This window comes from Rattus norvegicus, chromosome 4, assembly GCF_021556685.1.
Source record: "Rattus norvegicus strain SHRSP/BbbUtx chromosome 4, alternate assembly SHRSP_T2T, whole genome shotgun sequence".
NCBI lineage: Eukaryota > Metazoa > Chordata > Mammalia > Rodentia > Muridae > Rattus > Rattus norvegicus.
Window position 1 is genome coordinate 138650483 of NC_141537.1, and position 27628 is coordinate 138678110.

At 37.6% G+C, this 27628-nt stretch overlaps 1 protein-coding gene across 1 annotated transcript in view; it reads left to right on the forward strand.

Annotated features, from left to right (window-relative positions):
• The window catches only part of Cntn6 (contactin 6), a 397730-nt gene that overhangs the window by 77511 nt on the left and 292591 nt on the right, over window positions 1-27628 (forward strand). Inside the window, 1 exon segment of the mRNA NM_013225.2 lies at window positions 4825-4964. Within this exon segment, the coding sequence (NP_037357.1) occupies window positions 4910-4964 (55 nt within the window). The 5' untranslated portion in view covers window positions 4825-4909.

Genomic DNA, 27628 nt, shown 5'->3' on the forward strand with positions numbered 1-27628 from the left:
AAGTTTGTATTATAACCTTTCTTTCTTTACTGCTTTGGCCTTAAGTAATCTCAAGGTTCTAGAAACATATGATTGCCTTTCAGGCCATTGACCAGCATACATTTTATACAGTGAATACTTCTACCCTAGGTTCTGTGAGTAAATAAATACCAGAGTTTTGCTAGCAGATAGCTTTTATTGAGCTAGAATATTTTCTGGATCCTGAACAATCTTAAATTTTACAAATTTAACTTTTACAAAAGGCAAAAGATGCATAAATACTTAGTCTGGCTTCATAAATCAATAGCAAATAAAATGTCTTTCGGGCTTTGACCTCATTACCATATAATGATAAGCAATCAGATGGGAAAGGGCAGCATTTGCCATGAAATTATACACTGAATGTGAGTCAAGCAGCTCTGGAAAAGATAGAAGAAATTTGAAGGTGATTTCTATGTCAAATTCTTCAATTTTTGAAGCTCACAATTATGAACAAAGAACAATCGTTTCACAGTTAAACAAGCCAGTTGTGGAATGTGCTGTAGTCCTTTTAGCAGGTGCTAAGCTGTTCAAGTGCCAGTTACATACCTAGCATATTCTCAGCAACAACTATGCTTTCTTCTTACTCACTTACAAATCATCATAGAAGTAGTATCCATAGTGTTTACCTTACAAGCACTCTGCCTTTAACATGGTGCCTTTGATAACTACATGGCTATACATCAGAGCAGAATTCTCTACTTATATATATTGAAAATTGTTATAATCTAAAGGAAAAAATATTATAATGAATATAATATAATATTTGAAGATGAAGAGTAAAGACACTAGTGCATTGTAATATCAGTAGCCACCATTTATCACAAGCAAGATTAGGCAAAATAATCATTTTGTGGCTCAAGCATTTTAAATTTCCATGAGAACAGGAGTGGCTGACTGTTTTATGATTCTTTGATTTGAGGTATTATTGTAGGTTGTTTCGATGAAAGGGGAAATTTCTGTAGTGTTGGAAGCATGAGAAGCAAATCTTTTACTCACAGAAGTAAATGTAAGATCAGGACAAAGAAACAGGAAGCTAGAACGACAGGAGACAACATGCATACCTAATAAGAAGGGACTCTAGATTCTGCTGGCATCATAGAAACCTTGTGTATTAAAGCTGTATTTAAGTAGAGAGCTGTTTGAAGCTACTCTCTTGGAGGAAGGGTAGACAGTTGATTTTATATCCTTTATAACACACTTCAAGATTAATGAGGGAAATGAACATTGCCTAGTATTAGCAGAAATTCCTAAAATTGGGAACTGTGTGCTGTTAGATGCAACTTCAGACTAGGTCATAGTAACACCTCTGAGTTAGCATTTTATATGCGATGAAGATACTTGAAGTTTTTTTATCATTATTACTTTCAATTTTTACAGTCCAGTCATGGATGCCCTCACTGTTTCCCCTCCCACAGTTCCTCATCCCATTCTTCCTCCCCTACCAGACCTCCCCACTCCCTAGGGCTTTAGGTCTCTCAAGGGTTAAGCTCTTCTTCTCCCATTGAGGCCAGACCAGGCAGTCCTCTGCTGTATATGTGTTGGAGGTCTCAGACCAGCTTGTGTATGCTGCCTGGTTGGTGGTTCAGAGTCAGAGATCTCAGGGGTCCTGGTTAGTCAAGACTACTGATCTTCCTATGGGGTCACCTCTTTGAGTTTAAATGATGGAAATATTATGCTTTGACTTTGTTACTGATTTAGGTGTTAAGATGTGTGCATTTCTCTATAAAACACACTGCAGCAAAAGAAATAGATTCCTGGAGCTAAGAGGCAGAGACAGTACTGCTACAACTCTATAAACTGGAAGTACATAAGGAGTACTGCTTCTCTAGAGACAACCGCAGAGCTTTAATCACGACAGAAGGATGAGAGAACCTGGTAGGAGAAATAATGAATATCCATGAAATAAGTGGACCATATAATTTATCTTGTAAACTTTGACTTTTGGGAGAAAGAAGTACTATTAATAATTCTGTCATGACATTTGAGAATGCAGATATTTGGGCAAAGAAAACAGGGAAATATGTTTATGCTAGTAGTGTGCAGATTTTAAGGACTATGTAGAATCTGAGGGGAACTATATGTAAATCAAACAATGTCTTTACATTTAATAGACAGTGTGTGTGTACTGATTAGGAAACTGATTTTTGTCATGGCCATGCTTTGAAAATAAAGCAGAAGGAAAGAGAAGTTTCTAAATGCATCTGATTTTGAATATTATTCCAAGGATTTTGGAAGTGAGAGGGTGAATGATTCAAAGTTGCAAAATACTGTCAAAATAGGATACATTATTTGTTTTATTTCTTAAAAAATGATGTTACTATTCCAGTAGGTAGAACATTTTTTTTGAGGAACAAGGTTTATATAGAGGTAAGCTTTTCTTTTTCTTCAAATCTGCTACTGTAGATTTAAAAATAATCATCCCTTTGAGGTTATAAAAATAGAATTCAGTTCATCTAAATAATTATAGCATTTATTCTCCCCAATACTGTAGTTTCTTGGAGTAGCAGAGATTTGAATTAAATCATGACTAAATGCTCAAGAAGAAAACCTACAGGTCTCCCGTATTTGAGCATTTATCCCCCTCCCTTAGACCACTCTTCTTTGGCACCTCATGCTGGGCATGGCTCATGACTTTACCAACTCAGCCTGTGCCTTCACACTCTTCCCTTTTCTCAAAGCCCTGCCATCTTTCTCCATTCAGACCTTGGCTCCTCCCTGAAACTCTAATGCACCTTCTATGTACATTCTACCTGGTGAAGCTCCCAGAAGCTGCTACAATCACATTCTGTATCTCAGGATTGATTATCTATCTTTTACTAGGAATGCTCTTTGTGATTTTTCTGCTTATTTCTGTCGAGTTTTTGCTTTTGGTTTACTTTTGCTACATTTTATTTTTGTTGTTACTTTTTCCATTTTCTTTCTTTGAAGGTTTGCATTCTGATTGCATCGCCCCTCTATTCCCAGTCCTTACTCTCACAGGGCCCCTTCCCCCATTCCTCCCTCCCCTTCATTTCTGAGAAGTGTGAGGTACCCTTAGGTACCACCCACCCGGACATCACAAGTCACTGCAAGTCTAGGTATATCCTCTCCCACTGAAATCAGACAAGACAGTTCAGTTAAGGAGACAGGCTCCACAGGCAGGGAACAGATTCAGAGACAGCCTCAACACCAATTGTTGGGGGACCCTCATGAAGGCCAAGGTGCATATCTGCTGCGTATGTGTGGGCACCTAGATCCAGCCCTTGTTTGTTCTTTGGTGGTTCAGTCTCTGGGAGCCCTTAAGGATGAAGGTCAATTGACTCTGTTTGTCTTCTTGTGGGGTCCCTATTCCTCCATGTTTCTCATTCATTCCACCGTTTCACAAGACTTCAAGTGCTCCAACTAATGTTTGGCTCTATCTGTTTTAGTCAGCTGCTGGTGGAGCATCTCAGTGGACAGTTATACTACGCTCCTGTCTACCAGTATAATAGAATATCATTAATAGTGCGAGGGTTTGCATATTGCCCATAGGATACATCTCATGTATTGTATGGGTATACTTTTACCTGATAGCACGGCTGAGGTAGCCACATTTCACATACTTCCCACAGAGGCCAGGAGAGGGCAGGACATCAGGGTGCCTGGAACTGAGATTACAGACAGTGAGCTTCCGTGTAGGAGTTGGCAATTAACTGGAGTCCTCTGGAACAGCACTCAGTCCTCTCAAGTTCTGAGTCTACTCTCCAAGCCTATTTGATGTTTTGTTGTTTGTTCATTTTTTTGTTGTTCGTTTTTTTTGTTTTGTTTAATTTTGTTGCTATTTTATGCAATGTCTATGAAACAAAGATTTTAAATTCATTTGGATATTCACGTCTGAATATATAAATACATATGCAATGTGTAAGAGAAAATGAAATGCAAAGCCTATCAGACCACTTTTGAGGTAATAATCAGCATCACCAACTCAGTGTTGTTTATTGAATTGAGCAGTTTCTGTTTGTGATTTTCATCTTTAAGGTAAACATTTACAGTTTACTTTTATAAAGTGGAATATAATCACTATTTTCATAAGCCTTTACTTTTAAACTTTATTATTCAGTTTTATATAGAGTATTCAGATACTTTCTTAAGTTATTTGTGCTTTAATATGGTTCTGCTACACGAAAAGTTTCATTTGATGTCCAATGTTTTTATTATAATGAACAAGGTGAGTTTATATTGAGACTATTCTAAAATTGTATGTGCTTATCAGTGTTTATAAATCTCTTATTAGATTTATAGTAAAGGGCATGCTAGCACCTTCTCTTGGTTTCATTTATCATGGAATAGCTAAAATGTCAAAATAAATTAGCAATAATTATGGTGTAACCTCTTGGGAAAAGCACAACTCCTATCTGCAAGATAATGCCATTGGGCATGGATTTCTTACAGAAATTTTACAATAATATTGGTTTGAGTTCTATTAACTTTAAGAAAGGTAATGAATCATAATGAGTATATTCTCAATAATTTTAATAGAATACTTAGAAAATCTGTGATTTCTATGAACTTGTGTATATCTGTGTGTGTGTGTGTGTGATGGAACGTAATTATTGAAAGTTAAAATTACAGACTTAAAATCCAATTAGTGGAACATTTAATCCATATGTTATGCATTAAATTACATATTATCCTAATAAATCCAAAAGTGAACTAAAATGTGAAAAACTGAGTAGTCATTTATGTTGCTTTATGTTGATAATATGTTCTTAATAATTATAATCAATACTTATCATTTGGGATACATATTAAGACACTCATGTTTGTCAATTTATTTTCCTTCAGATAGATTGTGAACATACTGACTAGAAGATACAATCTTCTTTCCTGCTGATTGCATGGGAGAAATTTTTGACCTTCGAACGTGGAGATGAGGTTGCTATGGAAACTGGTAATTCTGCTGCCACTCATAAACTCTTGTGCAGGTAAAGTGTTCTATTATTATGAGATTATATTGATAAATATATTAGCACTGTATATCTCCCTTGAGATGAAACAACTTTGAATATGTACAAGCCATGTTATTTGAATGACCAATTGGTGATGTTGTGAGAGTAACCTTTACTTTAAATGGAAACTTTAATTCTTATAAATATGTAAAATTAATCTTTTGAAACATTATTATTAAATGTATTAATTTTCAAACTTGGTATTTAGAAAAGTATGATTGGTGTTAATAAATTCATTTTAGTAAATGTATTTGCAATGCTGTCTCCATGTATCTAAATCAAAAAATTATGTAAAATGTTCTTGTAAAACTGAGAAAAATAAATCTTTGAATCCTTTTTTTCATCTTCTTCAATAACCAAAAAAGAGGTCAGAAATATTTTTCACACAATATAGGGCAATCACCATATTTTTTTATTAAATTACTCTTCCTTGTACCAAAATCACCTTAAATCAAAAGTTTTAGATTGCCTGAAATATAAAATATCTATATGCTAGCACAAATGGCTCTGTGGAATGTGATTTAAACATGTTTTACTGTCCAATGCTTTGGATTTTGCCCTCATGCACTGTATTTATGGTGAGCTACTCTCATATGGGACCTAACTAATCCAGGTCATGCTCAGCTGAGATAGCTACACTTGTTTGCCTTTTATCCATATGGTCTTTCATCTGCTTGTGAGTCACAGTTTTTCACAGAGTGGCTTCTCAAGATTTCAAAAATCAAAATGTCAAGAACACAGCCTCATGATACCAGGTCTTAAAGTCTAGATAGAGTCCATCCTGTGTCCTTCTTTGAATGACTACAAGTTATTCAATCAACCTAGAGTATAGAATTATCTTGAAAATCCTGATAAAGAGCTTTAGGAATACACTTAAAGGGACCTGGAATGATAAAGGCAATAATAGTAATGACTGGCAAATAGATTCCTATAATTTGTTCAAAGTAGCTAATAGTTCTGTTATTGTTGTTTAAGATGAATTATGTGTGTGAGTATATTGTCTTCTTGGTACCTGAGAAAGGCCAATAAGGATATTAGATATCCTGGAACTAAGTATATCTGTAAGCCACTATTTGGGCATGGTTTCTCCACAAGGATAGCAAGCACTGGTAACTGTGGACCATCTCTTCATCCCAACCTTGCAGGAAATTCTAGTTTTAATTGACAATATTATCTACATTATTATATTATATTGCCTACATTCTGCCATAGTCTTGGTACTGACTGCATCACTTGGCTATCCAAGAAGCCCTTGACTACCTTCACATTGATTCTGATTGACCTTATTTGGGTAATGAAAACTACTATGTCATAGAAATTTGCAACAATTGAATCGTAACTTCATAGTTACAACAAAAACCTCATCTATTTATTAGACATGCAAAAATATGAAAAACCCTATGAGGATGATAAATATATAAAAACGAGCCTCAAGAATCAGAAGCATTACAGAAGGATTCTCAGTTTTAGATAACCTATCCTCTCTAAGTACTACAGTCATATGTATTCAGAGATTACATTGTTTTGGTTTATGTCAGGTCTACCTCTCTGCATGAAGGATTGAAGTCAAATAATAATGTGTTCTTTCATATAACATAATAAAAGAAGGCAGAGAAATCATTACGGTGGCCCCAAATTACCCATGTTTAAAGAACTCTATGTCTACTTTAAGTTTTAGTTCCCTGTCAAAATTCTACATTAACATTTTGCCCTCTAAATGCATCAATTGAATTAGCATAGGCCTTTTGTGCTAAGTTAAAATAAAGCCATTGTTCTCAGAACACATATCAAATATGAGAAATACTTTGTATCTTCTATAAACTTCTATTTATACAATTTGGATGTGTTCAACATGTCCCTTTTCCTCAGGGAGAAATAATCATGTGTCTTTGGCACACAGTTTTATCGTGAACTAACAAACTGGATCTATTTCTTTTAAACCTTGGCCACTTAAATAGCATAATCTCAGCTAAGCACTGCCCCAGAGGTAAAGATGATGATACTGTTTTATACATGAAGCATTGATTTAAATCTGCTTGTTTTGTTAGAGATTTCATGATATTCACTACATGTGGTAACTACATTAGATTATAGAACTGGCTGATGCAGTTCTTTACATATGCTCTCTTTCATTCCTCCTTGTTTTCTTTGTTTTTTAAAGTCTGGAAAGTCTGTCACAACTGCCTATGCTTCCTACTTTCACTGTTGTAATCAATTAAAATCTATGCTTTTTGATCCCTTATAGGCCATTTTAAAACATAAATTGGTTGTGGTTAATCACTTTAGTGTTTTCTGTTGTTTAATGAACGGCAAAAGATTTCTGACATCTGGCCACAGATGCTGGAACCTTTGTCTTTGCAATCACTACTAATAATATGTTTAACTAGACATCACTGATCCAAAGACAGTATTCAGTTTGATCACTTAAAAGGTGGATTTGTTTTGCTTTAGTAACTTTTTTTTCTCTTTATTAACATGAGTACTTCTTATTTACATTTCGATTATTATTCCCCTTCCCAGTTTCCGGGCCAACATCTCCCTAACCCCTCCTCCTCCCTTTCTCTATGGGCTTCCCCTCCCCATCCTCCCCCCATTACCACCCTCCCCCCAACAATCCCGTTCACTGGGGTTTCAGTCTTGGCAGAACCAAGTGCTTCCCCTTCCACTGGTACTCTCACTAGGCTATTCATTGCTCCCTATGAGGTTGGAGCCCAGGGTCAGTCCATGTATAGTCTTTGGGTAGTGGCTTAGTCCCTGGAAGCTCTGGTTGCTTGGCATTGTTGTTCATATGGGGTCTCAAGCCTCTTCAAGCTCTTTCAGTGTTTTCTAAGATTCCTTCAACGGGGGTCCTGTTCTCACATCAGTGGTTTGCTGCTGGCATTCGCCTATGTATTTGCTGTATTCTGGCTGTGTCTCTCAGGAGAGATCTACATCCGGTTTCTGTCAGCCTGCACTTCTTTGCTTCATCCATCTTATCTAATTGGGTGGCTGTATATGTATGGGCCACATATGGGGCAGGCTCTGAATGGGCGTTCCTTCTGCCTCTGTTCTAAACTTTGCCTCCCTATTCCCTGCCAAGGGCTTTCTTGTTTCCCTTTTAAAGAAGGAGTGAAGCATTAGTATTTTGGTCATTCTTCTTGAGTTTCATGTGTTCTGTGCATCTAGGGTAATTCAAGCATTTGGGCTAATAGCCACTAATCAATGAGTGCATACCATGTGTGTTTTTCTGTGATTGGGTTACCTCACTAAAAACCATAGAGGCTCATTTAACACAATTATTAAATAAAGACACTTATAAAAGTGTTAATAGATATGGAAGGGTTAAAATATCCCCCAAATATCCTGGCTGTTACTGTATGGAACCTGTTAGCATTATATAAGATGTGTATTTTTCAGATATAATTAAGTTGAGATTTTTGACATGGGCATATGTATTTTTGATATTTATTCAAATTATTCTTGTCACTTCCCCATTCATATCTCTCCCCTTTCTCTTTTTTCTTCTTCCTCCTCATATTTCTCTGATCTTTCCTCTGTTTCTTCTGCCTCAATCTCTTTCTTTTTTTCTCTTTCTCCTACTTTTTAATATATTAATACTATACAAAATGACTTGGTCAACTCTATACGAGCAAAAGACAATGACATGTGAACTATTTAGAATGTTTTTTATTTCTGGGAAAGCAAATGTATGAGAAGCCTAAATTTTGTTTATATATAAACAAAGATGATGTTTATAGTGTAGTGACAGCAGAGATCAGGCTGAATGACATCTGTGGCACATACCAGAGACTATATGGATGCTCATGGTCCTTGCTCTTACAGAAACCATGCGGAAGATCTCTACTGCCGACAGTAAAGGGCAGAGGAGCTATTTTGTAATGATATTAGTGACTGCAAACTCACAGTTCAAAAGAGGAATATAGAAAGCTTCTAGGACAAGCCCTATGCCTCCTCATATTAACAGCCTTGCTAGAAAATCATAAAGAGAAGTCTTAAAAATTGCGACAAGGATGCTAAAGTGTAGCTCTCCATTATTAGTGTCGATGTTTTCTGGTGGCATGTGCCTGCTGGGAAGAACACAGCTTTTTTAAGGCACTAGCTGCTGGGATTTGACCATGCAACATTGAGTATATGCCAAAATAAATTGTGTGTGTGTGTGTGTGTGTGTGTGTGTGTGTGTGTGTGTGCACACGCGCGCGCGCGCGCATGTATAAGGGAGTCAAAAGGATGGGTGGTGGGAAGTAAGCGCGATGCTATGCTATGAAATTCCCAAATAATCAGTAAAAATATTATATTGTGGACAATGGAGTCCTGAAAAAAAAAATCATTGAATTTGTTTTGGCTTGGCCATCTCCTGCTTGGTATGGTGCTTATCCTTAAGGGTATCCCATCTCTTTAGGTATAGTTGAGTCACGGAGCATGGGATATACCTAGTGAGAGCCTGTTGGAGAAACCCAAATTTTCATTTGTGAGGGGTCCACAAATGCTGACAGCTTCTTGGTTAAGGACAGTGCAGGGGGCGTGTCTCCTTCTGCTGTCAGTGTTAAAATTCCTTTCTGTTGCATACCTATGCAATCCTGAGCAGGCTTCCAGTTTTTATGTATACAAGATAGCAAGACACAAGGAAACAAGGTCATGGTTTAAAGCCTTTGTTTCCTTGATGTCCTCTCTCTCTCTGGCTCTTTCAGTCTCTCAGACTCTTCTTCTAAAGGGTTTCATGAGCCCCCAAAGAAATGATCTGATGAAGCCTTCTTATTTAGGATTGAGTGTTTTAAGCTTTCTCACTTCTGCACAGGATCTAATTGTCAGTTTCTATATTTCTTCCTATCTACTGCAATCTATTTCCTATTTACTGTTGGGTCTCTACATCAACTTCTGCCTTCAAATTTGAGTTCCTCTTCTGAATTCTTTTATGATGAACTGAGATATGGAAGAATAAGAAAAGTAAAGCATTTCCAGCTCAAATTGCTTTTGGTCATGGCATTTTATCATAGCAATAGAAACTCTATGACACAACCGTAAGAATTTCTGCTCAAAGTTTTAGTATTTCAACTTTATTATTTTAACAAAATTATGTTGTTTCAATGCAATCTTTTAAAATTCCCTTGGCTCATAATCAAGAATTATTTATTTGTTCCTCAGATCTATTTGCTCGTTTTGCTGTATTGAATGATTTTATGTGAATCCTGTAAGTACAAAGTGAGGACTAGTGAGATTCCTCAGTCAGTAAAGTTGTTTTCCTTGAAAGTGTGAAGATGCACATTTGATTTCCTGGATTCAATTTTTAAAAGCTGCTTTGATGCCTTTTAATCCCAGTGCAGAAAAGGTAGAGAACCACATCTCCCTGGAAAAAGTTGGACAGTGACTGGAAGACAGTACTTGAGGTTGAACTACATCCTCCATGCATGTGTGTACTCCTACACATTCACCTCTCCCTCTCTCTCCCTCTCCCTCTTCCTCACCCAGTCTCACCCCCTCTCTCCCTGTCTCCCTCTCCCTTTCTTCCTCTCCCTCTTCCTCACCCAGTCTCACCTAACCTTTCCCTTTCTCCCTCTCCTTTCTCCCTCTACTTTTTCCCCTCTCCCTTTCTCTCATCCTCCCTCTCCCTCTCCCTTTCCCTCTTCCTCTCCCTTTCCCTCTCACTCTCCCTTTCCCTCTTCCTCTCCCTCACCCTCTCCCTCACCATGTCTTACCCCCTCTCTCTCCTTTTCTCCCTCTCCCTTTCTCCCTCTCCCTTTCTCCTTCTCCCTTTCCCTCTCTCTCCCTTTCTCCCTCTCCCTTTCTCCCTCTCCCTTTCCCTCTTCCTCTTCCTCTCCCTCCCCCTCTCCCTCTTTCTCATCTATATGGTCAGACCTAAAGATGTACTGTCCTCTGAGCCTTAGAATCTGCTTTGTAGTAACAGACTGAAAATTCAAGACCCTGTGCAAGGAAACAGTTGAACTTAGTGGCTGAATAGAATCCAGAGCCTGCTCTAATAGTGTAAAAAGTATATACTATGCCCTCAAGGCTAAGTGTGATGCTGATCCTAATGTTATCAATTAATTTTGAGAAATGTCAAGGTATTTTTCCTGCCGTTGTTTATGTACAAGTATATTTACATTATTTTCAAAATGTCTACCAAAGTTTTGATGTTTAATTAAGTTACATTATGACTTATTATCAGTAAAATAATATCTAATGCCATAAACATTTTTATATATCTTACTTTATTTTTAAGTATGTTAACCCAAAATAATTTCATAGAAAACATAACTCCTAAATACTCAGAATTAACAACTTCTCAGAAAATTCATTGGGAAATATATATAATTTCCTGGACCTTATATTGAATCAAATGAGCTTTTTATTGAATGGAGCCAAAATAAATTATTTACTTGAGAACCAAGCCATGTGAGTGGAAACGTTCACTGTGACTAAGATTTCTTCACAGAAGAATATGTATCAAACAGAAAATACATGAAAATTGGCAGAGGTAATAAACCTGCTTTACTCAAGGATCCCAGAAGCACATAATGGATATTCCTTTGGGTGCAACTGTGATGACTATTGAGTATATCACAACCCACATTCTGCCCATAATCTGTTCAGATTTATTCTTAGGATAATAACATCTCCAGGAACAAAACGTTAGTCAATATTTCTAAGCCAAGTGATATCTTTGCATTTTCTGATAGAGATGGCTCGAAGTAGAATGCTGACAACACAATTTTTGTGCATGGCCACTGATGAGGTGGTTGTAAAATTCTCAAACATTCTTCCCAAGTACTTGTTTCCTAAGTCCTGAATGAAATGGTTTCTCAAGACTCACAGGAAATGTATTTCTGTTTTGTCAGCATTGAAAGAGAACAGTTGGTGTGTGGACTGACATATCTCTTCCTCCTCCTCCTCCTCCTCCTCCTCCTCCTCCTCCTCTTCCTCCTCCGTGTACTTGTGTTCATCATCCATCTCTTCCTTTTCTTTTCCTAACTCCTTGAGACAAGGTATTAATGCATCCCATGCTGGACTCAGACTCACTGTGTAGCCAAGAATGATCTTTAACGTATGATCATCTTTTCTCTTCCTAACCAGTGCTGGGACCACAGGTACCCAAAAATTATTAGCACAACTGTTTTGTTGTTATTGCTTTGCCTACAAAGCAATTATAATAATTGACATTGGGACATTGTGCATGCTATACAGTCTTTAACATCATATGACATTTATTTTAATGGTATTTGTAAGTAACTCTGCTCTGACATAAACATCATATTGATGTTATTCAAAATAGGAGTGATGAGTTTCTCGTCTCCTAGTAAAACATTCTAGATACTTAAAGTAAAAATGTAGCATGTTCAAAGAACATTGAACAATTTTTATTTTTCATACTCCTTCCATTTGAACACATACTTGGTCATTCCTTTTCATATACAATAATCTGAGTCCAAACTTTTTTCATGGAAAATTCATATCCTTCCCAAAAATTAGCAAGACTTTTATTTGCTGAGTCTTTTTACTTGAGAGTCAGTTATCTGGAATACTCTTCAGATGTTTCTGTAATGGGCTGTTTCAATTGCACCCATCTCAGATTTATCATGTTCATGAACCTCCTACTTTTCTCCTCTTTTATTGAATATTTTATTTGTTTACATTAAATGTCATCCCTTTTCCTGGTTTTCTCCCTGGAAGCCCCCTATCCCATCCCCTTCCCCTGCTTCTATGGGGGTACCCTCTCACCCACCTACCCACTTCCTCCCGCCTCCATACTCTAGCATTCCCCTGATCTGGGCATTGAGCCTTCACAGAACCAAGGGCCACTCCTCCCATTGATGCCCTAAAAAGCAGTTTCCTGCTACATATGTGGCTGGAGCCATAGGTCCCTCCATGTGTACCTTTTAGTGGTTTAGTCCCTAGGAGCTTTGGGGTGTCTGGTTGGTTGATATTGTTGTTCTCCCTTTGGGGTTGCTAACCCCTTAAGATCTTCCACTTCTTTCTCTAATTCTTCAATTGGCGACCCCATTCTTAGTCCAATTGTTGGCTGAGAGAGTCTGCCTCTGCATTTGTCAGGCTCTGGCAGAGCCTCTCAGAAGGCAAGCTATATCAAGCTCCTGTTAGCATGCACATTTTGGCATCCCCAGTAGTGTCTGGATTTGTTGAGTGTATATAGGATGGATCCCCAAGTGGGGAAGCCTCTGGATGGCCTTTCTTTCAGTCTCTGCTCCACACTTTGTCTCCATACGTCCTCTGGTGAGTATTCTATTCCCCCTTCTAAGAAGGACTGAAGCATCTACATTTTGGTCTTCCTTCTTTTTGAGCTTCATGTGGTCTATGGATTGTATCTTGGGTACTCTGAGTTTTGGGGCTAATATCCACTTATCAGTGAGTACATACCATGTATGTTCTTTTGTGATTGGGTTAACTCTCTCAGGATGATATTTTCTAGTTCCATATATTTGCCTAAGAATTCTATGCACCTTCTTTTACAACAAAAGCCATCGATCCCACTTCTATTCTAATGGGAGGCCACTATAATTTGGACTTCTCTTCACTGATTTCAGTGAACTTCACAATGCTTGGTATTAACTAGCTTGCACATGCTGTTACGTTTCAATCACTTTTGTTTAAATCTAGAGTAATGTACACACACTATATTAAAAATTATCAGTATTAAATGTTATTGCTTTCACTTGAATAACACAGTGCATGACAATAAAGATATTCTTTTAAATAGACATGTAAATGATTGACCTCTCAAATTAATTCCCAAGTAAATAATCAGAACATCTTTAATAATTTTAGTCGACATTAGTCTCATTCACATTTTTACATAAATAATTTAATGAAAGAACAATAGTTGTCATTCGGCTGTTTTTATTTTACTTTGTAAAATTATAATTTGGGGGCTAGATTGCTTGCTCAGCAGTTTAAAGCATTTGCTGCTCTTGGGGAGGATCTAGACAGACAAAATTTTGGGATTTCTTTAAGAAGTGTCACATTTATCTTAGTATGTCTGGGGTAGCAAACTCTTCTAAGTGCTGTAGAAAACAATTTAGAATAACAGCAACCTTCGGATTGTACTTCATCTTTTAAGATTTGATACAACTTTTTATTATTTAAGAACTCTTACATGAATATAATAATTTTGAGCAAATCCACCTCTTCTCCCTCTCTTTCAAGTTCTTCAAAACCTTCCCCCAGTATTTTATTTTCAATTTTATGTGCTCTTTTTTAAAAATTCCCCGTGTCTATAGAGCACGCATGAGTGTAGTACTGACTGTTGGAACATGAATAGCCTCAGGGGCTATATCCTTTAAATACACTGACTCTTCCTTCTCCAGCATCAGCATTTTGTAAAAGCTCCATACTGATTTGAAGTGCTAGGGTGGGGAGGTGGGGAGGGAGATACCCAGGGGAGTCCTCACCCACTTGAGTGAGGGGAGGATGGGGGGGCGTATTGTGAGAGGGGCTGACAGGGGGAGGGGGCAGTGAACAGGATGCAAAGTGAATAAGTAAAAAATAAAAATAAAAATGAAAGAAAAGAAAAGCTCCTTACCTACTGATCGCACTCCATGAGACTCCTCCTCCTTAACTTTGCTGAGCCTTTGGCTGGCTTAATCTTGTGCATATCGACACTGTTCTATGAGCTTACATTTGGAATGCAACTGTTATGGCTGGAAAGTCCTGTAGTACAACAAATGTCCAATACCTATTGCTCCTTTAGTCTTTCTGTCTTCCCCTTTCTGTGTGATGATTTCTGACACTTGTGGATGTGTGAGTGATGTAGCTTTGGTCTGCAGATGTGAAAACTCCACAGAATCATATTCTCTGCACATTGACCTGTTTTTGGTCTCTGTATTAATCACCTTGTTTTGTACAAAGCAACTTCTTTAATAAGAATTGGTAGAGTTTCTAACCTTTGAGTGTAAGGATAATAATTTAGGAGACAATTTAACATTCTGTCCAATGATTATTATTATGGTATTAGGGTCTCCCCTAAAACCTAGAAAATACTCAGTCATTGATATAAGTTATATCTTGCAGAGTAATCTTTAGATACAATTAAAAAGTGATTTGCTACTGTCAAAACACTCTGCTACCATTGCAACAGTGTTCATGTCATACCATGCCCCTTATTTACATTTGGAATGCAACTGTTATGGACAGATTTCAAAACTGCATAGGACTGCTGTTTTTATTTTCAAGTTGTAGCATAGCACCCTCTAGAAATATGAAATCTAACCAGCAGGACTAGAGCTTCCAGGTGAACACAATAACCTACATGATTCAAGTATGTGGTCTCTTCAGCAATGAGGCTCTCACAATTGAGTTATAGGGTACATTCAAGAGCAATGGCAGTAGTCTGTACTTTGTTTTAAGATGTGTTCATTCATTCCTTTATGGGCCCAGTATAAATAGTTCAGTTAAATCCCTATTACTTCCCCCTGAGAATTCTGCAGTAGCCTTCTGGGAGTTATCTGTATTTTAGGATTTCCTTCTTATTCTTTCCAAGAAATAGTTAATTGGTGCTCATTCCTGTCAGACAGACCATCAAAATACACCAGTGATCTCTATATACTCTATGTATATAAAGATCTCCACAAATTCAAAGTGTCTAATCAAGAATTCAAATGAAAAAAATTCCTCCAATGAATACAATAACAATGCCTTAGAATCATTCACTAGTACTATAAAAGATGCATGAAGAAATGAATAAGCACTGATTCTTAGGAAAGTTGATAAGGAATCAGCTAACTTTCTTTTTTTTATGAGCAATGTTGAACTCACTGTGAATTCTCCAAATGATGCTCATGCACAGTCTATAAGGTCATAAATTGTTGTTATGGTGATAATGCAGATAGCATATCATGGCCACTGAGATTCTGTTAGATTTCCATCAAATACTTGGTAGTGGCCTCCAACCTCTATACTCTTTTCATGTTTACTCATCTCCAGTTGAAAATTATTAAAATATCATGTTCTATTATGGACTCCCCTAAACGCTGAGTGTACTTTTCAGGAATTTTATAGGCTAGCTGTTTATTTAACCTGTGTTTAAATAGCTTTGTATAGAAATAGTGTTGTTTAAAAAAGGAGGCTCAGAGTATACAAAAGTTACTAATTCTGAAGTGCTTTAATATTTCACTATTTAAATCTTAAGACTATTTCTCTGACAGAAGTAATACATCATTATGAATTGTTGCATACTTGTCCTACATACTCCTCGTATGTTGTTAATGTGTAGTTAGCCATGGTAAGTATTTAGAGAACATAAACTGGCATATGCTAACATGAGGACTTTAGTGCTTCTGATGAAAGAGTTTTCAACATACCAATATAAGCTTTACAAGGCTAGCAAAATGATACAAGACTATTGGATGCGTCACTAATTTGCATTGAGCATAGAAATAATGTGTTGGGGTGCAGTTTCAATGGTCAAATCATGATTGAACTGTAGCTAGTCACGGGATCTGACTACGATGCCCAGCATAAGCTTTCCACAAGGACCAAATGACCTATGTGTCTATAGTATAGAATATTACACATTTTATTGTTTTATTGTGTACTTCACAATTATTACTGTTTGATAGTAAACCTACATACTTATGTGCATGAGCCCCAACATATACACATTTTTAGAGTTTCTTCTTTTATAATATTGCAAACTACTCAATTTGGAAACATTTAATCTTTTCACTTCTGTACATATACAATGCTATTCAAAAAGATTATGTATAATTTCATGTAGAGAACTGAAAGTCAGACCATGTTGAACTTGTGGATAAGTATACATTTGAGAGCATGCACATATCCACATATACTTATGTAAACTGTGATTAATATACTTAATAAATCTAAAACAAATAATAGACACAGAATAGGTAGGGTCTTCAGGACAGAGGAAAATACACAGAAACATAAACTTTTCACCTAGCAGATAATATCCTTAATTTATCTCTTTTAATAGGCTTTGACACAACTGTTTACACTGACAAATTGGGGCTAAATTTAAGGAGAAAGGTAACAGATATTTGATTCTAAAAAATTCTCCAATTACAGATATGCATAAAATGTTATAGAAAAGAAATTGAGGGGATTCTATCCTCCCATGTGATTAAATAAACCAAATCAACTCTTCCTGATGCTCCCACTTAACAACAGGTGCTTCTTGATCACTTTACCAGGAGCTCACAACTGAACAGGTTTGGTACACAGAGGACTCAAAACATTACAGTAAAGAACAAATCCCTTCTGAGACATTCTCATGAGTTCTGTAATTGGTTCTTCACACTGAGCCAGGAGGCAATAGGGAATGTTTGTGTCCAAAGTGCAGGAATATTGTTTAAGTTTGTATCTTTTCCAGGTATTTACACACATAGGAATTCTGGAAACCACTTATAATCAACAGGCACAAAGTTTGCACATCCCTGGAGACCTGATTTGAGAACTAGGCAGTTCTTCTCTCATCAAATATTTTCCAATTGTTATTTCTGAGGTGGTCATCAACAGATCTCTGGTGGATACAGTAAGAAGTTGTCAATCCTCACAAACCACCAAAGCTGTGCTAAACTGATACGACTCTAGGGCTGAGAATATGCTATATTCCCCTCTCCCACTCTTCAAAGATCATTGATTAAACAGCTTGGTAAATCACTGTATGAAAATATTCCAAGCCCATAAAATTATAATGTATAGACAAATCCTGAAACACGTTTCACAGCTGACATGCTAAACACGTAGTCCAGAAATTCTCAGTTTACACTCGTGCTTATTTTTAGTGGAAATCTGAATATCAGGGGGAAATCTGCTTTCAGAAATCATAAGGGCCATTCAAGGGATTGACAACTTTGACTTGGTTAGAATTCAATTTTCTTGCTTTTCTGTTCAGTTCGATGTTGAGACTGACCATGGAGGGAGTGTGTGCAATATTCCCAACTGACAGATAGTGTCATTCTATGAATGCTATGTGCCAATATCAAGGAAGACAAAATTTCAGATGAACTTGATCAGGCTCCTTCTTTTTAGACAGCTCTTTCAACTAACTTCTGGCAAAGATATGACCCATAGTGACCTAAGACTCATTACTAATTTCAATGTTAACAATGTTTATTTTCTATTTAGTGTCAGGATTTCCTACTTTTCCATAGCACTTTCCAAGTGTAATAGACCACTGGTGATATCACAATGACCTTTCACCTTTTAATTTTGTCCCTCCTTATCATTGTTTAAAGTTTCTTAAAACAAACCTCTTACTATAATTTATTTATGGGGATTTTAAGGTCTTGATTGAACCCTAACTTGCACAACTAAATTTTGTCAGACCTGATGTGGGAAAATTACATTACTATACTTTGATTTCCCAAGTGACAGCTGTTGAGTTCTGAGATTCTCAGAGGATGAGATCTGTTATGTAAAGTATGATTAATAGCTGAATAAATCCAAGGCAAATATTACTAGAGACTGAATATTTAGGGTTTTAATCAGCCTTGCACAGATGGGTTTTGTCACTTTGAGTATTGTCATTGAGTACCTCACGATGCTACGTACTCTAAGGGAACTTATCCCTCTAATTGCTCATCAACCTAAGCTATTTACGGCATTCCCAGATCTGCTTTGGCCTTACAGTCCTCAGTTTTGTATATATTTATGTTTCATGTCTGTGTACTACGTTAATTTATACAAAATAATGAAAAGCTAATGATCTGTTTAATCAATGCACCTCTGGGCCATTTTACTTTTGGATTGGACATGATTTACGGAGCTTGCTCCAAAGGGAAATGTTACTGAGTGTAGGGGGATATCAAGTCATGAAGGAACAAGATTGTCAGTCTTTGTTTTGTTTTGTTGTACGACAACTGCAGCACCACTCCATACAATAGAAAAGAGGGGACATTTTATAACTTCATCTCACAGTACATGAAGTTAGTGGAAGGACAGAGGTGTCATTTGCTTACCCAGTGCTACTTTCCATGAGGAGATTTTGCCATGAACCAGGTATCCATCATTCTATCTAGTGAAATATACCATGGGAACCATAGGTTATTTTTATTTCCACTCCTTCCCATTGCTCCATTTGTGTTTGCTTTATTCCAAAGTAGGACTTTGCAGGGGTCATTAGTCATCTTTATTTTTGCTGCAAAGCCCATACTTACCTTAAGAAAATATAATAATCTTATTTTTCACATGGTGTTTAACTACCTTAATCAGAACCTCCTATTTTGACAGCTTCATTCGTGATGCAAGCAGGGATCACTCACTGATGAACCTTTTTGAAAGTATATGGGTGATAAAGGCTCTGCCTTCATCTATAGATTAGGGCATAGGAAGAGTTGAGAAGAAAATACTCTACCTGGAAGGGAGAGCTGAGGACAAGGAGTCCTGGTTGAACGATTATCACTAATGGCATTCCTTTGAATGATGTCTTTCTTTGGGCCCTCATTCCCTGAAACCCCATTCTCTGCCTCTTGTTTGGCATGAAGTGAGACACATTTTCTCACAACATGCCACTACATGATGATCTGCCTTGTGATGGTCTAAATTAAAGGGGGCAATATAATGAAAGAACCCCCTGAAAATATGTGAGCCAAAGCATACTTCATGCTTCTTAAAGTGTTTTTCAGACACCATGCCACAGAAGTTTCTGAGTAATAAACTTCTGAAATGTAACCCTAGTAGTCTTCTCTGCTTTGATATACACCATGAATTTGATTCCATTTCTGAACAGCCAACTGGATTTTGCTCACACTCGGTTGAAAGAATTTTCATGTCACAGGGTGCCCCTCCAAGCATCTGTCCTCCTTTTCTTCTTGAAAGATGTCTTGTGCAGACCATGTAAAGTGCTTGTTACATGTTTCATACACAGTGACTTCTGTTAATAGTGTCTATTCTACCTTCATTGAGATTTTAGGAGGTACCATGTCGTCGATACCATATGAGGTGTGTGTCATGACTGTTCCCATTTTGAATGTGAGGAAATGAATAAAAACTGGTGAGATAAAATGACAATAAATGTAACATGGCAGAGACATAGCAGAATTTGCCTGGCACTATAGTCTGACTTTGAAAAACTGCTTGCTCTGCATTTTCCTTTTTTGTACATTCTTGTCCCTTACAGCACACATTGGTTTCTTCCTCTTAGGTCCAAATTTAAAGTAGGAGATCTCCTCGTGTCCTCACTACCAACTCATAGGCATCCCTGGAAAGATACCTAAGAGAAAGGAGATATAAGTTAGTAATTTTGGTGCAGGTTACTGAATAACTTTTGGTTTGTGGAACAAAGAATTTTTACTACATTGGGAAGCTGACACAAGCAAAGGATATTCCAGCATTTAAATTGCCAGAGACCATTTAGACTGACAAAGGTGCATTGGTGTTCCAGTTACAAACACTACCTTTGAGAAACTAGGGAAGGCTGTTGCCTGCCTCTCAATCCCTACATATAGTACTTACTCAATTTCAGTAATCACCTGTAAATTAGTTTTCTATTTTCTGTATCAGCTGTACATTTCTTGCATTACAGTTCTTCAAGGGTATGCATCTTACCTTTATTATTTTTTAGACTGACCTTAAACCTTAACTAAGAACATCTGTATCTGATTTATAATTTTATGCTCCAAAGTGCCTGACATACATTTGATGAATATGTTTTGTTTAGTGATCAACATGTATTACAATTTTGTAATAACCATTCAGATACAGATAATCGTCAGAGATGGCTGTTGGTATTTTCTAGTTGGCTTGTACTCTCCTTTCATTGTATATATTTTTATCTTAGATTGTCATCACTATAAATTTCCAATGCAAATTGTATTGTCATTCTAGACAGAAGGAAATAAGGTACAGTTAATGAACTTATGAATAGTTTGGAGTTAATCTAGTGTTTGTAACTAGGTTGGCTTAGGGTCCATGTTTTGCCATACTCAAGAGCTGTTCAGCGGAGGAAAAAGATGGCAACATCAAGTCTATACTGAATGCTCTCGTATGATTTGAAATACCTCTATGATGTGGTTTTTCAAGACAGGGATTTTTCCAGTAGCTCTGGCTGTTCTGGAGCTCACTCAGTACACCATGCTGGCCTGGCACTCTCACAGATCTTCCTACCTCTGCGGCTTTAGTGCTGAAAAAGTGCGTGCCACCACACATGGCTCTAAGAAAGGAACATTAAATCCCTGTATTGCTTTGGATACTCCAGGTCCTAAGACAAGTATTTGAGTGAAGCTAGTTTATTTGCAGATAATCTTGCAATACTTCAGTAAAAGTAGGAGGCCAAGGTTGAGGGAGAATGATGTTTATTCATAAACAGGTCACATCTGAACAGGACTGTGATTCTCTGTATGGTAGTACTGAGGATCCCTCAACACATTAAAACAGAAAGATCATATTTAGGTCTCAAAAGCTGGTGGTGATTTGTTTAAGCATAAGGACATTCTAGCTGCCCCAAACTCTTTCTAAGCATAAAAAAGAAACATCAGAGAACTTATAGAGGGATGGATTTGAATAAAATTAAATAATGGGATTTGACCCCAGGACACATATACCCATTGTTCATATTTAGTCTCTCTCATATGCCAGGAAGTCAAAGATGAATAAAATGTCCTGGACCTCTAGAGGCTCTTGTTGCAATGAAGAGTTGTTAAGCAATTTTAGAAAGGTTTTATAGATATGAATTTCTGATTTTGAAATGAATTCTAGATCCTGGAGAAATTCCTTAGCATTTAAGAATACTTGCTAGTTTTTCAGAAGACCCTGGTTCCATTCATAACACTAAAGCAAGCACCTCAAAATCATTTGTAACTCCTATTCCAGAAGATGCCTTCTCCTGACAGCCAAAGGTACATGTGTACATTCAATTCAAAGAAATCCACACAAACAAATGAATACATAAAAGATCATTAAAAGAAAAAAATATTAACTCTGATGGCATATTAGAGAGATTGGAGAATAATAGAATTTCTGACAAGGCGACAAAATTCATTTATCTTAGGGGGAAAGAAATAGCGAGAGAATTTGCACCCAAATCCCATGGGAGGGAGAGCTAAACCTTCAGAGAGGCAGACAAGCCTGGGAAACCAGAAGAGACTGCTCTCTGCACACACATCTCCGACGCCAGAGGAAAAAGCCAAAGACCATCTGGAACCCTGGTGCACTGAAGCTCCCGGAAGGGGCGGCACAGGTCTTCCTGGTTGCTGCCGCTGCAGAGAGCCCATGGGCAGCACCCCACGAGCGAACTTGAGCCTCGGGACCACAGGTAAGACCAACTTTTCTGCTGCAAGAAAGCTGCCTGGTGAGCTTGGGACACACGGAAGCAGAATTCCTGTAGGACCGGGCACGTTCTATGTTTACCGGAAGTCCCACACCCGCGGATCCTGGCCTGCAGCAGCTCTCTGCTCCAAGATCCCGTGAGAGAGAGACCCAACCGCCTGGTCAGGTGGGCACTCCTGAGGCTGCAGAGCGGAAGAGACCACAAACACTGCTCACCCCTGCCCACATCCCTGGCCCAAGAGGAAACTGTATAAGGCCTCTGGGCTCCCGTGGGGGAGGGCCCAGGAGCGGCAGGACCCCTGCCTGAGACACCGCCTGAACCTGAAGGAAACAGACAGGATAAACAGTTCTCAGATCAAAACAAACATGGAATATCCAAACACACCAGAAAAGCAAGATCTAGTTTCAAAATCATTTTTGATCATGATGCTGGAGGACTTCAAGAAAGACGTGAAGAACTCCCTTAGAGAACAAGTAGAAGCCTACAGAGAGGAATCGCAAAAATGACTGAAAGAATTCCAGGAAAACATAAATAAACAAGTAGAAGCCCATAGAAAGGAGACACAAAAATCCCTGAAAGAATTCCAGGAAAACATAAATAAACAAGTAGAAGCCCATAGAGAGGAGACACAAAAATCCCTGAAAGAATTCCAGGAAAACACAATCAAACAGTTGAAGGAATTAAAAATGGAAATAGAAGCAATCAAGAAAGAGCACATGGAAAAAACCCTGGATATAGAAAACCAAAAGAAGAGACAAGGAGCTGTAGATACAAGCTTCACCAACAGAATACAAGAGATGGAAGAGAGAATCTCAGGAGCAGAAGATTCCATAGAAATCATTGACTCAACTGTCAAAGATAATGTAAAGAGGAAAAAGCTACTGGTCCAAAACATACAGGAAATCCAGGACTCAATGAGAAGATCAAACCTAAGGATAATAGGTATAGAAGAGAGTGAAGACTCCCAGCTCAAAGGACCAGTAAATATCTTCAACAAAATCATAGAAGAAAACTTCCCTAACAAAAAAAAGAGATACCCATAGACATACAAGAAGCCTACAGAACTCCAAATAGTTTTTACCAGAAAAGAAACATCTCCCGTCACATAATTGTCAAAACACAAAACGCACAAAATAAAGAAAGAATATTAAAAGCAGTAAGGGAAAAAGGTCAAGTAACATATAAAGGGAGACCTATCAGAATCACACCAGACTTCTCGCCAGAAACTATGAAGGCCAGAAGATCCTGGACTGATGTCATATAGACCCTAAGAGAACACAAATGCCAGCCCAGGTTACTGTATCCAGCAAAACTCTCAATTAACATTGATGGAGAAACCAAGATATTCCATGACAAAACCAAATTTACACAATATCTTTCTATAAATCCAGCACTACAAAGGATAATAAATGGTAAAGCCCAACATAAGGAGGCAAGCTATACCCTAGAAGAAGCAAGAAACTAATCGTCTTGGCAACAAAACAAAGAGAATGAAAGCAAACAAACGTAACCTCACATCCAAATATGAATATAACGGGAAGCAATAATCACTATTCCTTAATATCTCTCAATATCAATGGCCTCAACTCCCCAATAAAAAGACATAGATTAACAAACTGGATATGCAACGAGGACCCTGCATTCTGCTGCCTACAGGAAACACACCTCAGAGACAAAGACAGACACTACCTCAGAGTGAAAGGCTGGAAAACAACTTTCCAAGCAAATGGTCAGAAGAAGCAAGCTGGAGTAGCCATTCTAATATCAAATAAAATCAATTTCCAACTAAAAGTCATCAAAAAAGATAAGGAAGGACACTTCATATTCATCAAAGGAAAAATCTACCAAGATGAACTCTCAATCCTAAATATCTATGCCCCAAATACAAGGGCACCTACATACATAAAAGAAACCTTACTAAAGCTCAAAACACACATTGCACCTCACAAAATAATAGTGGGAGATTTCAACACCCCACTCTCATCAATGGACAGATCATGGAAACAGAAATTAAACAGTGATGTCGACAGACTAAGAGAAGTCATGAGCCAAATGGACTTAACGGATATTTATAGAACAATCTATCCTAAAGCAAAAGGATATACCTTCTTCTCAGCTCCTCATGGTACTTTCTCCAAAATTGACCATATAATTGGTCAAAAAACGGGCCTCAACAGGTACAGAAAGATAGAAATAATCCCATGCGTGCTATCGGACCACCACGGCCTAAAACTGGTCTTCAATAACAATAAGGGAAGAATGCCCACATATACATGGAAATTGAACAATGCTCTACTCAATGATAACCTGGTCAAGGAAGAAATAAAGAAAGAAATTAAAAACTTTTTAGAATTTAATGAAAATAAAGGTACAACATACCCAAACTTATGGGACACAATGAAAGCTGTGCTAAGAGGAAAACTCAGAGCGCTGAGTGCCTGCAGAAAGAAACAGGAAAGAGCATATGTCAGCAGCTTGACAGCACACCTAAAAGCTCTAGAACAAAAAGAAGCAAATACACCCAGGAGGAGTAGAAGGCAGGAAATAATCAAACTCAGAGCTGAAATCAACCAAGTAGAAACAAAAAGGACCATAGAAAGAATCAACAGAACCAAAAGTTGGTTCTTTGAGAAAATCAACAAGATAGATAAACCCTTAGCCAGACTAAGGAGAGGACCCAGAGAGTGCGTCCAAATTAACAAAATCAGAAATGAAAAGGGAGACATAACTACAGATTCAGAGGAAATTCAAAAAATCATCAGATCTTACTATAAAAACCTATATTCAACAATACTTGAAAATCTTCAGGAAATGGACAATTTCCTAGACAGATACCAGGTAGCGAAGTTAAATCAGGAACAGATAAACCAGTTAAACAACCCCATAACTCCTAAGGAAATAGAAGCAGTCATTAAAGGTCTCAAAACCAAAAAGAGCCCAGGTCCAGACGGGTTTAGTGCAGAATTCTATCAAACCTTCATAGAAGACCTCATACCAATATTATCCAAACTATTCCACAAAATTGAAACAGATGGAGCACTACCGAAATCCTTCTACGAAGCTACAATTACTCTTATACCTAAACCACACAAAGACACAACAAAGAAAGAGAACTTCAGACCAATTTCCCTTATGAATATCGACGCAAAAATACTCAATAAAATTCTGGCAAACCGAATTCAAGAGCACATCAAAACAATCATCAACCATGATCAAGTAGGCTTCATCCCAGGCATGCAGGGATGGTTTAATATAAGGAAAACCATCAACGTGATCCATTATATAAACAAACTGAAAGAACAGAACCACATGATCATTTCATTAGATGCTGAGAAAGCATTTGACAAAATTCAACACCCCTTCATTATAAAAGTCCTGGAAAGAATAGGAATTCAAGGCCCATACCTAAACATAGTAAAAGCCATATACAGTAAACCAGTTGCTAACATTAAACTAAATGGAGAGAAACTTGAAGCAATCCCACTAAAATCAGGGACTAGACAAGGCTGCCCACTCTCTCCCTACTTACAATATAGTTCTTGAAGTTCTAGCCAGAGCAATCAGACAACAAAAGGAGATCAAGGGGATACAGATCGGAAAAGAAGAGGTCAAAATATCACTATTTGCAGATGACATGATAGTATATTTAAGTGATCCCAAAAGTTCCACCAGAGAACTACTAAAGCTGATAAACAACTTCAGCAAAGTGGCTGGGTATAAAATTAACTCAAATAAATCAGTTGCCTTCCTCTATACAAAAGAGAAAGAAGCCGAGAAAGAAATTAGGGAAACGACACCCTTCATAATAGACCCAAATAATATAAAGTACCTCGGTGTGACTTTAACCAAGCAAGTAAAAGATCTGTACAATAAGAACTTCAAGACACTGAGAAAAGAAATTGAAGAAGACCTCAGAAGATGGAAAGATCTCCCATGCTCATGGATTGGCAGGATTAATATAGTAAAAATGGCTATTTTACCAAAAGCAATCTACAGATTCAATGCAATCCCCATCAAAATACCAATCCAATTCTTCAAAGAGTTAGACAGAACAATTTGCAAATTCATCTGGAATAACAAAAAACCCAGGATAGCTAAAGCTATCCTCAACAATAAAAGGACTTCAGGGGGAATCACTATCCCTGAACTCAAGCAGTATTACAGAGCAATAGTGATAAAAACTGCATGGTACTGGTACAGAGACAGACAGATAGACCAATGGAATAGAATTGAAGACCCAGAAATTGAAGAACCCACGCACCTATGGTCACTTGATTTTTGACAAAGGAGCCAAAACCATCCAATGGAAAAAAGATAGCATTTTCAGCAAATGGTGCTGGTTCAACTGGAGGGCAACATGTAGAAGAATGCAGATCGATCCATCCTTATCACCCTGTACAAAGCTTAAGACCAAGTGGATCAAGGACCTCCACATCAAACCAGACACACTCAAACTAATAGAAGAAAAACTAGGGAAGCATCTGGAACACATGGGCACTGGAAAAAATTTCCTGAACAAAACACCAATGGCTTACGCTCTAAGATCAAGAATCGACAAATGGGATCTCATAAAACTGCAAAGCTTCTGTAAGGCAAAGGACACTGTGGTTAGGACAAAACGGCAACCAACAGATTGGGAAAAGATCTTTACCAATCCTACAACAGATAGAGGCCTTATATCCAAAATATACAAAGAACTCAAGAAGTTAGACCGCAGGGAAACAAATAACCCTATTAAAAAATGGGGTTCAGAGCTAAACAAAGAATTCACAGCTGAGGAATGGTGAATGGCTGAGAAACACCTAAAGAAATGTTCAACATCTTTAGTCATAAGGGAAATGCAAATCAAAACAACCCTGAGATTTCACCTCACACCAGTGAGAATGGCTAAGATCAAAAACTCAGGTGACAGCAGATGCTGGCGAGGATGTGGAGAAAGAGGAACACTCCTCCATTGTTGGTGGGATTGCAGACTGGTAAAACCATTCTGGAAATCAGTCTGGAGGTTCCTCAGAAAATTGGACATTGAACTGCCTGAGGATCCAGCTATACCTCTCTTGGGCATATACCCAAAAGATGCCTCAACATATAAAAGAGACACGTGCTCCACTATGTTCATCGCAGCCTTATTTATAATAGCCAGAAACTGGAAAGAACCCAGATGCCCTTCAACAGAGGAATGGATACAGAAAATGTGGTACATCTACACAATGGAATATTACTCAGCTATCAAAAACAACGAGTTTATGAAATTCGTAGGCAAATGGTAGGAACTGGAAAATATCATCCTGAGTGAGCTAACCCAATCACAGAAAGACATACATGGTATGCACTCATTGATAAGTGGCTATTAGCCCAAATGCTTGAATTACCCTAGATCCCTAGAACAAACGAAACTCAAGAC